This window comes from Schistocerca serialis, chromosome 1 (genome assembly GCF_023864345.2).
Source record: "Schistocerca serialis cubense isolate TAMUIC-IGC-003099 chromosome 1, iqSchSeri2.2, whole genome shotgun sequence".
Lineage (NCBI taxonomy): Eukaryota > Metazoa > Arthropoda > Insecta > Orthoptera > Acrididae > Schistocerca > Schistocerca serialis.
In genome coordinates, this window is record NC_064638.1 from 1,175,998,914 (window position 1) to 1,176,012,728 (window position 13,815).

Below are 13,815 nucleotides of genomic sequence, written 5' to 3' on the forward strand. Positions count from 1 at the left end.
ATAACATGAATGGCCACTGACAAACTGTGGCCAAAAAACAAGTGGACCACCCTGTTGCTGAACACGCTCCCTCATCTCAATGAATGCTTCACAGCCTGTGCCATATGGATCCTTCCCACCAACACCAGCTTTTCTGAATTGCACAGGTGGGAACTTTCCCTGCAATACATCTTACGTTCCCGTAACCTTCCTGGCCTCAACCAGCCTAGCATCAGTTTTGAGATTTTAAGAAAGAGAAAACTAGTAGATAAAGCATTTTCACTTACTTTTCAGGTAAAGAGTTACTAATATTGTGATATGCACATGAAAAACAAGTCCAAATACATTACGGACACCTCATACAATGGCTTCTTACCATGCTTATGGCTTGGAAAATAGTTCCTGAAAAGTGATCCTAGAATGCACCACTTTGGAGTCAAAATAAACCCCTAATTCCGTTCCACCCTGTGGTTCTGCCCTGCACTGGTTTCCTTACATGATGGGAAAGTCTTCATTCAATACAATATAACTTATGATCTTTTTTTCCATTTCTCCTCATTTCTTAGTTGCTTCAAAATTCAAGGAAGTATGTTCTGTTCTTGCAACTAAATGAAAGGCAGTTTGTATTTTGCATGCATGTTTCACTTCTTTTATTTACGAAGCTTCTTCAGTGGCCTGTAATATATGTCTGTTTTTAAATAATAAATGCATTATGCAGTAGTTACAAACACGTTACTATATTATTTTTCTCATGTTTCCTTCGTTTTTCAGATCAGAAACAACTTTTTTAGCACAAGTTTCTAAATGTAACATGGTTAACATATTTGTAACTGAAACAAGTATGGCAAAAAACAAACTACCTTTCATTTAGTTGCAAAGACAGAATATGTATCCATGAACAATTTAACTTATTTAAAAAGAGTGAAACTGAATACCTCCACACTACTAGATGCATGTACAAATCATTTTACTAACAACAGCACCAAGTCCTAGAAAAAGAATAGCATGTTTATTGTCACAGAGAGAAGACAAATAAGAGTGATACTCCACAATGGCCTCTTTCAAAAGATAGAAATAAGTTCCTGATGGGAAAGAAAAGATTAGTATTAGTCAATTCTTAAAGTCATTTCTGTACCCGAATGTTCTCTGCTCCATTATGTTATTTACAGAGTACCTTGAACAGGCTAATAAAAATTCAAAACAAGCATTTTATAACAGATGTTTCAACTCTCCCACCTTAGCCAATGTTCTGAAAGGAAGGGCACTCCTTTCACACCAAGCTTCAGCAAAATCATCTTCTTCTGGTTGGCATCTGATAACTTCAGGCAACTAAAACAACAATTTAATAATGAAAGTAAATTTATTTTTATAATAAATGGGAATAATAAATGCCATAGTCACATCAACTTGCATTTTTATAAATTTGTTATCCCACAAGACACTTCAGTTCACTGGTACATGAGAGAACACGTGAACAAATTTGTATGACTCTACAACATCAACAACTTATGAACAGATTTGTTGCATTATTACTGGTTTACATCATAACACTTGTAAACGTAATCAAGCACACACTCGGTTTTTCATAATCCACTGCTTTTTAACAACTAAACCTACACCAGAAAGAAGCCCTTAATGCAAATGTTTTTAGCTTCAATCTCTCCCAAACAAAGAGAGAAAATTACATGTGCATTTTTCATTCGTAGGTAGGATAATAAATTTGGTGGTCTCAAGTATACTGGGTGGAAAGTGCCTCCCTTGGAACCAGGTATTAAGACACATAACTAGAAGAAAAGAGGAACTATACAATACTGCAGTGGCCGTGTTGTTCAAAAATACGATGCAATGTTCCTTCGGACATGCACGCATGTGCAAAGGAATGGGCACTGCAGTGACAGAAGCCATTATTAAATTCACAAAACATATTTGCAGTTCTGAATTTGGACAACCATCAGCTATATAATAGAATGACGACAACAAAAATTTGTGCTGGACTGGGACTTGAACTCGTGATAAGTCACTCTAGCACTAGGCTAATCGAGAATTCCTCACAGAAATATAGTAATGGACGTATGAGTAGAAGTTGTAGACACATGTGGCAACATATCAGCCGCCTAATGGCAAGGGGACCAACTGCAATAAGTGGGAAATCTGGGTTTGAGTCCAAGTCTGGCACAAATTTTCATTTCATCATTCCATTATACAGCTGATGGTTGTCCATATTCGCAACTGCATATGCATTTCACATTACAAAAAAAGAGATTGTCTCTATTACATAACTGTCATGTTGGAGTCAAAATATCTGCACATAAAATATAAAAATTAATGCAGTAATTATAACAGAGAAACCATATATAATAGCTCTGTTCCCCTGTACCTCAAGTGCTAACAAGATAGGCAGACTCGATTGTGTTAATTATTGTCTAAAAGATGGGGCTGATCTTTCTTTTCTTGCTCTTATTACACAATGCAACAGTGAAAAAACTTTTTTCACAAATGCACATGTTTTTAATGTATTTCTGCCTCCTGAATTAAAAAAATAATACTCAAAACATCGTATCAGCCACAGTTTTGTCACCAACATTTACTCTACCAATACTGATATCACATATTGAAGTAGTACATACATATGGCACACAAAACATGCTAAAGCAGAAAACAAGGTTAAAACAACAACATATTGAAACACACATGCAGTGAACAGGTGCATACAGAGAATGTGCTACAAAACGTGCACTAATCTCAATCACTCCAACCTTTCTTAGTTGCCATGGTGTAGCCCCTACTTTTCCTCTTATGGGGCATTTCCTTGTGCTCACACTGAAGCATCCGGAATTAGTTGCCCATCATCTGAACATTCTAAGTTACTTGGTATCATCACTTCCTGACCTCTATAATCTGATGGAATCTATCATCCTGTTGTTCACAGCACCCAAGTTTGGAGGGAACAAGTCAAGTGTGAATTTTAAAAACATGTAACTCCAAACTAATTGAGCAGTCCAGTGTTTTGAGATCCAACAATATAGTCTCAATCTTGTTGATATACTCTGGGCTATACCTGTTCCCTATGAAGTTTTGAACCACACACACACCACCTTTAAAAAAATTGGGGTTTTGTTTCTTTATCTTAAATCGATGTTTAGAGTTTTTTGAAAAAATGGTAGCTAAAAGAATAGAAATGGACATTGGACAATTGTTAGAAACCAGGTTAAAGATCTCTTGGTTTGTGGCAACACCCATGTTTCTGTTGCTTTCACATGTCAAATGTTGTCATTAGATTCCCATTTGAGAATCATATACAATAAAACTGTTTTTCTAGTTCATAATCCAGTTAGAAGATACACTTTGCAATGCTCTCAAGTTTCCCCTTGTTTATCTTTGGCTTCTCAGCATTGTTTTGCTTATTAACATTTCTGTAGTTCAAGTTTAGGCTATTCTTGAAAGTTATTGTGACTCCAAAAATATGTTTTGATACCAGTGTGAAATTCAAGAGTCGTTAGGAATATATTCTGGATTCATTATGAGACAATTACTGATGGCAGTCGATTTCGTAAGAGTGACCATAGCTGAAAAGTGGGTCTCTGAGGCAACTACAGCGGCCAGAATAACAAGGAGAAACAAGGAAAGGCAGAGAGAAGACGAGGAACATGTAAACAAAGAAGATTATGCAGCTGGAATGTATTAGAAACCACAGAGGTGAACCATAGATAAACTGTAACTTTGAATTGAATTTCATTAGAATTAAATTTTCTGACATGTTTATTTTATGCACAAATAAAGAAAATGAAGCACCTCAGCCATATCACCAGAGAAATTTACTTCAATCAAGTAGTTTCGGCACAACACTTATGCCATCTTCAGGTCCTGATTACCAAACAACAATTCATGAAACTACAATTCTCAAGTCTGACAGACAAATTAACATAAAAATAATAAATCAAGAAAGCACTAAAACCATTATAGTGATTTGTTTGATGTTCTGCCAACAGAAATGTACAGTGGTGCATAAACATTCCATGCAGTGGAAGTTTCAAGCTGTATTAATACAATCGTTCTTTGGTTTACTTTCTATTTGTTATTCCATGCTTTACAATGTATGTGCATTCGTATTTGTATACCTGTAAGCTGTTAATGAGTATCCACAAATTTGGTGTCCCCAACAGACTACAACACACCACATCTCCATCGGCTTCAGCATTCTGCGCAGTTTCGCAACATTGATGTTTGTAACTTCTGCACCAGCAGCACTGCGCTTGTTCCCAAACAAGAATGAACGACTCACCAGTCACAACTGAACTGACAGCCAGCAGTGCAGTTAACAGTGTGACAATTCTGGCAACATAATCCTCCATTATGGTTTGCTCAGCTAGATAGTTAGTTTGTCCCTGCACAAATCTCAGCGGACCAGACTAAATACATCTTGTGGTTGCAGTGTTCACAAAGGATCTAGCAGCAGAAGTCCAGGATCTTCTAGTCATACCACCAGTAACCAAACAGTATGCCCACATTGTGCACACATTGATGATAGCCTCCCTGCAATCGTAACTGCCAGAGTTTGAAAGATGGCGGTGCCTTCCAGGCAGGCCACTGCCATGGTAATACCCGTGAGGCAGTTCCCCTTTCATTTTGTTTAAGTGATTATCATACAATTTCATTCGACTTTGGTGTATCTAAATTTTCCTGATTGATATTAATAATGAAATTCCTGTGTTGCACTCGTGTGTACAGAGCTTTTATGTGGATGAAAATAACATGCTGCGCCGGCCAGCCAGCTTGCTCCCTTCCGTCCCCGCTCTACCACGTACTCTCCTGCACTGCAAAGCATAGCATCTGTGTATTTAATCTACCTATAACCAACCATTAAGAAATCTACGTATTCAGCAGTTAATTGTACACTACCAGAAAAAAATTATTAGTGTGTCGCTCAAACAAATTGTTACCTACAGAAAAATATTTTTTAAAAATAATTAGAGTACATAATTTATACTTTTGTAACATTTTTGGCAGACCAGTTTTTGACCTTCCATGGCCTGGACGTGGACCATGGTCCGCCAGTTGCCAACCGCTGACATAGACCATGATACAGGTCGTGCAGGATATGGTGGCTGATACACAGCGACCAGTTTACGACCAAAGAGCTGGGCGAGTTTATTTGTTTGTTCAGAAGGAGAGGCCAACAAGCATTTGACAGCTTTTGGTCAGTCAGCAATGACAGAATCGACATGCACCCGGCAATTTTTCTCAAACGATTTTACAGAAACTATTCAGTAAAAAAAATTCATTTTTGCTTTACTTATAGCTTTATATGTCAGATTCATTATAATGTGCCCATAATTTTGTTGATGGTCATAGTTATTGTGATATTTACTTGGAAATAAAACAAGGCACAAAATACGAAAAAGTTTGCAATGAAAAGTAGGGGTCGCTATGATTTTGCATCTGGTGCATATTATGTTGCTGCACATGTAATTTAGCTAATACGTTGAAATTTTCTTTAGACTTCGCTGGAGGTCTCTATCTGTCACCAATCACAAGAAAATTGATCTGACATAGCACACTTATTTGCAATTGCACCACACTAGCAATAAAACCAGAGTGAAATATCCACAACATCCCCCATATTTCATAAACGGTTTGCGATATAAACATGAGATTTTGGCAAATGATAGCAAACAAAGAGAAGAGTATTTAGCTGTGTGGTTATTATGCTAAACTTCATTACCTACTGTGTTAGCCCACTAACCACAGACTTTTCTGAGGAAAGAATGAAATTTTTAAGGTCCATAAATAGCTGGTGAAATGAGAAATGGTTATGGGTTTTGGAACAACATAAGTGAGGCAGTTACAAATTTATATTTACATTGCTAGAACTGCATGGTCAACGATGGACATGTCCGAAAGAATAGATACCACCTTCATATATATAAACGGGAATCTGCAAAAAGCCGTGAGTAATGAGTATAACGGGCAGGGGCACTATGAATATAGTGCGGGACAATAAGTTGGGAGTGTGGATCTCAAGGGAGGCATGCCAGAGATAAATCCCTGCAGTCACACTGTCCTCTGTGTCCTCAGTGGCTCAGATGGATAGAGCATCTGCCATGTAAGCAGGAGATCCGGGTTCGAGTCCCGGTCGGGGCATACGTTTTGAACTGTTCCCGTTGACTTAGTGCGGTAATAAAGTAATGAGACTGATTTTCTTTGCAAGATGTGGCAACGCTGCAGGCTTGTGTAGGCACAATATCTTTGACCTTGGTCGATAAGCTGCTTCTAGTCCAAGCGGCACATCAATGCAACTGCTCAGTCATGAGTTGTGCTGTAATAAGTTAACACGAGTTTGTGTCTCTCGTCATGGAAATTGAACTGCATAATATCGCGCAACAGTATGCCATTTCTTTTTGCATTAAATTGGGTGAAAACGCGACGACAACTTACGGTAAGCTTCATAAGGCTTCTGGAGAGGAGGTTATGTCAAGAGCTCAAGTTTTTCATTGGCATAAAATGTTTAGTGACGGCAGAACGAATATAGAAGGTGAAGACTGCAGTGGACGTGAAATGCATGCTTGCGTGCTTCTTTGATTCCAAGAGAATTGTTCGTAAAGAGTGGGTGCCTCCTGGGCAAACAGTTAACCAATATTACTCCAAAGAAATTTGAGAAAGACTTTGTAAAAGAGTTCTTCGTGTCTGTGCCAACATTGCTGATAATTGGATTCTGCATCACAATAATGCGCCATCCCACACTGCTCTGTCAGTACAGCAATTTTTAACCTCAAAACAATTTTTAGTACTACCACGGCCACCTTATTCATCATATATCACTCCGTGCGACTTTTTTCTATTTCCACGAGTCAAAACGGCGGTCAAGGGACACCTTTTTCAAACAACACAAGATGTCCAAAAAGCTGGAGGATATTACAGAAAATGAATTCCAGAAATGTTACCATCAATGGCAGAAGCGCTGGAAAAAGTGTGTGCAATCAGAAGGGAACTACTTTGAAGGAGACAACACTAAACTTGACTAAAACAGTAAGCAACATTCCCCCCAACCCCCCCCCCCCCCCCCCCCCCCCACACACGCACATACACATCAGTCTCATTACTTTATTGTCGCACATCATATATCAATGCCTGTATGCAGCTAGGGGTATTCATTCCATTGTAATTTCATTTTAATTGCACATTTATTTTGTACCGAGGGTGTGCTTTTTCATAAGATGCTGACCTTACTTTTCCTCAGTTCCCAACTTAATAAACTCAGTTTCAAAATTCTCTCACAACTGCGTCTACACAACATACCCTTAGTGAGATGAGACTGTGCAAACTCTGGTGAGTTTTGGCAAGAGCAGCAAATTTTAACATCGCAACAAGAGAAGTGTGTAGGTTCTACTCAGAATTCTCCACTTGTGACCATTCTATGAAAGTTACAAAAGGTTAACAAACCAGGCAAAAATAATTCACTGGATTTTTGGCAGAATTTTTTTTAGATACTAATAAATGAAGAGGTGACAGATATTTTTCAATGGTCACCTTGCAACTGTGGGCATGCAGGGGCCCCACTTAATATTTCCCAAAAATGTGAGTGTAGGCTTGAGTTTAGAATGGCACTTCCATCCAGCACCCGGCATTTCCCTACAGCGCTCTGAGCGATTCCCCACCACTGCCGCTCTCCCCATGCTTCCCCAGCTGACTGTGCATCTAGTGGCAATGGCATTTTGTGTGCACTATATTTCATTGAATACACTATAGTGCTATGGTTTTGATGCCAACAGTGTAAATGTGTCTACATCTTTCCTAGCGAACCGCCAACAAGTTGTGTGCAATGGCAATGCAAAGTCAGATTTGCTTTATGTTTGGTCTGAAGTGCCACATGGGTTTGTGCTCAGAACTTTATTGTTACTACTAATGATTAATGATCTGTCTTTATTTACAAAATTCTCACACAATATTGTAGACCGATGACAGAAGTTTTCTAAATAAAAGCACAGATCTAAGCATATTGCAAACATTAACCTAAAATACCCTTGCTCATTCTTCATTATGGTTTAGAGTGAACAGTTTCCTACTAAATGAAAGTAGAACACAGGTACTTAACTTTAGCCTCAAAGAGATTCCTAATCACCATAAATTAGAAAATGTTAAATTTTTAGGTGTTCTTAATGAAAATAAATTGACCTGGGAACCACACATTAAAAATATATCTGCTAGCCTTTCAAGATTTATTTACTTAATTAGACATTTAAAAAGATACGTTCGAAATAACTATGTAAGATCTGCATACTCTTACTTTCTTCCACACTATCTTATCATAAGGAATTTCACTGTGTGGTAGTAGTTGTCACATAAATGACGTTTTACTCTTGCAGAAGAAAGTAATAAGAAAAATAACTGATTCCAATAATACAGAACCTTGTAAACCTCTGTTCATTAAACTGGAATGTCTGAAAGTAGTAAACTTATCCATCTATAATGTTTTATTGTATGTCAAGTGATGTACACAGTTATAACACTAGAAATAGAACATGTGCAGATGTGCCATATCACAGATTATCTAAATCTCATAACTCCTACCTAGTCCTTGGACTAAGGATGTTTAATAGGTTAAGAGTAGATTTTAAAGAATTGCCTGAAAATTTTTAAAGCTAAATTGTATACATTACTAGTAAACAATTTTTTTACACACTGGACGAATTTTTTGAAGATAAAAATACTGCTTTCTAATATGTATTTTCTAGTTTCACTTATTTCATGTAAACTAAATTACAGAGCTGAATGACAATAAAGCTTAATTATTATTAATGTTCTGGGCTACTTAAAATGGTGGCAGGCCATGCCCACTCTGGCTTCAAAACAACATCCAGTCTATAGTGCCATCACCCTTCTTTTTTTTACCTCCATGGGGACAGCAATATACCATGTCTTCATGTTTTACTACAAGAAGGATGCTGTACTGTGAAATGTCTAATATCATTGCAGCAGTGAGCCCAACTGTCACAATTCTAACGAATTTGTAAATAAACATCATACAAATGACAAGATATATTGTACACTATACAAGAGTTTATTAGCATCAAAGACAGCGTATACTGTGGATAAATACTAACTTGTTTATGATGCCACATAGATTAGAAGTCTAGTTGTAATCAATGTGAGAATCAATGTTAAGATTCCAAAACCGTAGCTTGTAGTACTTTTGTATTCCATTTTGTTTTATAAAGTAGTCTACCTCTGCAGCCAAGTGGTCAAAGCGACAGACCATCATGGGGAGAACCCTGATTAAATTCCTGGTACCGCCTGGAATTATTCCTTGGTGGGAGGACTGCAATGGGATGTACTCAGTCTCGTGATGCCAACTGAGGACCTACCTGACTGAGAGGAATGTCAACAATGGCCAGGAGTGCAATGTGCCAGCCCCATGTTCAACCATTCTGAATCTGATGATGAATGACTGAGGATGACACGGCTGTCGGTCGACTATTGTGTGGTCTACAGGGCCTTATTGTGGATTTCCTTTGTGTTTGTAAGTAAATTAGGTTGCCATGGTTCAAAATGATTGTTGAAATAATCTTTTAGAAAGAAGTTCTTGATCACTTAAGGAAACTGAAAAATTTTGAATGAAATAAAAGAAACTGTAATAAAATTTTAGAATGAATTGAGGAACTTGGGATTCTTCAATGTGGTGATGGAATTCTGATTTGGTTTCAGAAAAACTGTACATGTAAATGCAACATTGTAGTAGGGGAGGGGGGAGGTGGGGGGGCTGGGAAGAGACCAAACAGCGAGGTCATCGGTCTCACCGGATTAGGAAAGGACGGGGATGGAAGTTGGCCATGCCCTTTCAAAGGAACCATCCCGGCATTTACCTGGTGCGATTTAGGGAAATCACAGAAAACCTAAATCAGGATGGCCGGGCGCGGGATTGAACCGTCGTCCTCCCGAATGCGAGTCCAGTGTGCTAATGTAGAAGGAGAAAAATAGCTATTGTCAAAAGAGGTTTGAGCCCGTTTAACTTTATGTTATTCTACCCAATGTTAAGGTTCTATTGCTCTTTGACAGTGAACCTCTTATTAGAAGACTCAGCTGTGTTTTGTTAACAATATATTACCTAATTAATATATAATGTATTAAAATTCTAATATAGAATTTCAATTCATTTGTCAATAAAGTGGAGTTGTCATATTGTCTAACAAAGAAATATTTAATTGTGCATTTGGGAATTTCTCAAATACCTGTTATACTTTTTACAAAAGGCATTTCTTGCTTAATTTTACAGACAAAGGCCACCCAAAAGCAAATTATGCACGTAAAATTAAAAAATAAATGTATTTTCAGAGTAAATGAAATACATGAGTCTTTTTAAGGTCCTCTTTAACAAATCGAAACTCCCTTTTGACAAAATTCTTGCTACATCCTGCCATTGTTGCTGCACTTCAGTAACAGATTCAGGGCGTATACGCAGACAAGGAAAAAAATCCTGGATCTCCCAGTTGAAAACACACTTTCTTGGGTGAAAATAAACTTATCCCTGGATGAAACTACATTTTCCCATCTTAAGTGACGACATACTTCCCCTTGGAGCTGTAAAACTTATTAGTCCTTTGAATGGTGAAAGATTTATACACTGGCATAGAACTTTCTGGAACTTCAGGAAACACAATCCTGCAAATAATAACGCATTTGAGTATGAACATGAATTCCACCAATTACACCACAACAGCTTCAGAAGCACTAAAATTGAGATTGTGAGGTGCTTTTGTAGCCAATCATAGCTCAAGTCACGTGATCTCTCCAGCCAGTGACAGCAGATATTAAGAGCATAGGAAACATGATGTAGTCGCCAACAGCAACATCACTATTACACAGTGCGAACACACAGATAGAAAATGTTAATGGTTTAAATTAATATACAAGAAAAACTAAGCTTTCACATATGATACTGATCATCAAAAATTTTTTATTGTGTTTTCCGAGGGTGTGGTTAGGTAAGATCCTAAGAGCACCAGCGAAAATTGCTGCAGCTGAATATTCCTGACAAGCCTGATTATAAATTTCACTGCTGTGCACTGGTCATACTGTGAATTACCTGTCTGAATACACATTCCGTCGAGCACTTTGACGTTACCCCTAGTAAAGCCAGTTAAGTCTGAAATTGCTCAAGAGCTCACTTCATACATTTTTGCCATCGTTATTGCATAATTTAAATGATTAATGGAAAATCTCATATAAAGATGTGAAACAAATACTAACAAAGATATAGAGGGGCTGGCCAGTACTTACCTCAGCTCAGTACAGCCGACAGATACACATAAAACAGAACTGAAAATTTACGTTCCTAGCTTTCGGAACAAATGTTCCTTCATCGGGGAGGAGAGAGGGGAAAGAAAGGGAAGAAGGGAAAGGAGATTCAGTTACTCACAACCCAGGTTATGAAGCAACAGGGAAAGGAAAATAGGGAAGGTAGCAAGGATGGAGGCATGGTTGTCAGAGGGAAGCCAAAGATATTCTACTGTAAGTACTGTGCCAGCTTCAAACCAAAGAGGATGCATACAGAAGTAACGAGGTATATAGTATAAAGATAAACACAACTATGTAGGATGAAAAGATGCGTGAATGGCTAAAGAGGAAAGGGAAAGAGGAGAAGACTGAAGAGTGAATGGGAGTGAGGTTGTTTAACGAAGGTTCAGTCCAGGGGGATGGCGGGATGAAAGGATGTGTTGGAGTGCAAGTTCCCATCTCCGCAGTTCAGAGGGACTGGTGTTGGGTGGGAGAAGCCAAATGGCACATACGGTGTAGCAGGTTCCTAGGTCCCTAGAATTATGCTGGAGGGCATGCTCCGCTACTGGGTATTGGGCATCTCCTAGGCGGACAGTTCGTCTGTGTCCGTTCATGCGCTCAGCCAGTTTAGTTGTTGTCATGCCGATGTAAAAGGCTGTGCAGTGCAGGCATGTCAGTTGATAAATGACGTGTGTAGTTTCACACGTAGTCCTGCCTTGAATTGTGTAGGTTTTACCAGTAGCGGGGCTGGAGTAGGTGGTTGTGGGGGGATGCATGGGGCAGGTTTTGCAGCGGGGTCGGTTACAGGGGTAGGAACCGCTGGGTAGAGAAGGTAGTCTGGGAATATTGTAGGGTTTAACAAGGATGTTACGGAGGGTAGGGGGGTGACGAAAGGCAACTCTGGGTGGTGTGGGGAGAATTTTGTCAAGGGATGATCTCATTTCAGGGGTTGACTTGAGAAAGTCATATCCCTGGTGGAGTAATTTGTTGATGTTTTCGAGGCCGGGATAATATTGGGTGACAAGGGGGATGCTTCTGTGTGGTCTGGGGGTAGGAAAAATGTTGTTGGACGGGGAGGAATGTATTGCTCAGGAAATATGTTTGTGGACAATGTCTGCAGGATAGTTGCGGGAGAGGAAAGCACTGGTCACGTTATTGGTGTAATTGTTGAGGGATTCGTCACTGGAGCAGATACGTTTGCCACGAATACCTAGGCTGTAGGGAAGGGAGCGCTTGATGTGGAAAGGATGGCAGCTATCAAAGTGAAGGTACTGTTGTTTGATTGTGGGTTTGAAATGGACAGAGGTGTGGATGTGAGCTTCAACAAGATGAAGGTCAACATCCAGGAAGGTGGCTTGGGTTTTGGAGAAGGACCAGGTGAAATTCAGATTCGAAAAGGAGTTGAGGTTATGGAGGAAATTAAGGAGTGTTTCTTCACCATGAATTGCATAATTTGTAATCTATGAAAGAATGAAAATAAATACGAAAAACTAGCCTTGAAACTGTGTCCTTTTTAGTATGTGTTACCTTTTTAAAATATATCAAACACAAATGTGCCAGTAAAATTTTAAATAATGGCATAAATGGCTGGTCTTCTAGGCCCGAAATTTTTCTTAGTGTTTTGAATGATTTAAGAAATTCGTTGCACATTCTCACATCACACTAACATAATTCACCTTGTGTACAAGGAAATTTACATTGAAAGTAATCTTCCGAAACCACCATTAGCAATATTTTCCCACAAGCTGTTAGAAATGCAAACAATTATGATGTCACCCTTATTGAAATGAGGCACAGGAGGAAAACAAATCTATAGTAATTTGCTGTTACGAAATATTGCATAATGTTTGACACATTTTGCTGTCAGTAGATGCCTGTGTGTGCACTGTGTTTTGTTGTTGTAAATGGCACATTTCCTTTGCAACTAAAGTTTTACTTTTGTGTTTCTGTTGTTTATGTTTCATTGCTGCACTATTATTCTACAGTAGTGGGCCAAAGCAAATATTTTTGTCAGAATATCTGTTCTTACCAATCACAATATCTGTTCTTACCAATCAAAACTACAAAAACCTAACTGAAAACTAAAGTAATGAAAAATTCTCAGAATTCTAAGAAATTCACAGGCTTTTCCCGAATTTCTCCTGGGTGAAAAAATTCCTGGCTTGTTCTCAGATTTCCCAGTTGTCCCGGGGTGTATACACACTGAAATTGATAAGTACTGGTAGTCCATTTCACTCAACAAACGCAAGTTGTCACCATCTCAGCAATGTTGGCCAACATATGACTGTGAGCTGTAAGCCCCTTACACTGCAGTCAAAAAATTCAGACAGATATTAGATAGGTGACAGTTCACCATTATATGAATTATAAGCTGCTTACCCACGCCTTTAAGGCAAAGCCAGACAAAACATGATCTAGACAGCCGACACTCACCTAGGCAGCAGCCACTTACATTACATCAGAAAGTTCACAACCAGTATTGTGTATGTGGAAGAGAAGCTAAATGTTCCAGCCGATGCGCTTTCGCATGTAGAAAGAGTGAACATGGTACCACATGACACTGCA

At 38.6% G+C, this 13,815-nt stretch overlaps 1 protein-coding gene across 1 annotated transcript in view; it reads right to left on the reverse strand.

Annotated features, from left to right (window-relative positions):
- LOC126456397 (uncharacterized) overlaps nt 1-13,815 on the reverse strand; it is a 438,969-nt gene that overhangs the window by 128,904 nt on the left and 296,250 nt on the right. The window contains exon 15 of the mRNA XM_050092153.1: nt 1,216-1,308. Coding sequence (XP_049948110.1) covers nt 1,216-1,308 — 93 coding nt within the window. The remainder of the gene's footprint in view (nt 1-1,215; nt 1,309-13,815) is intronic.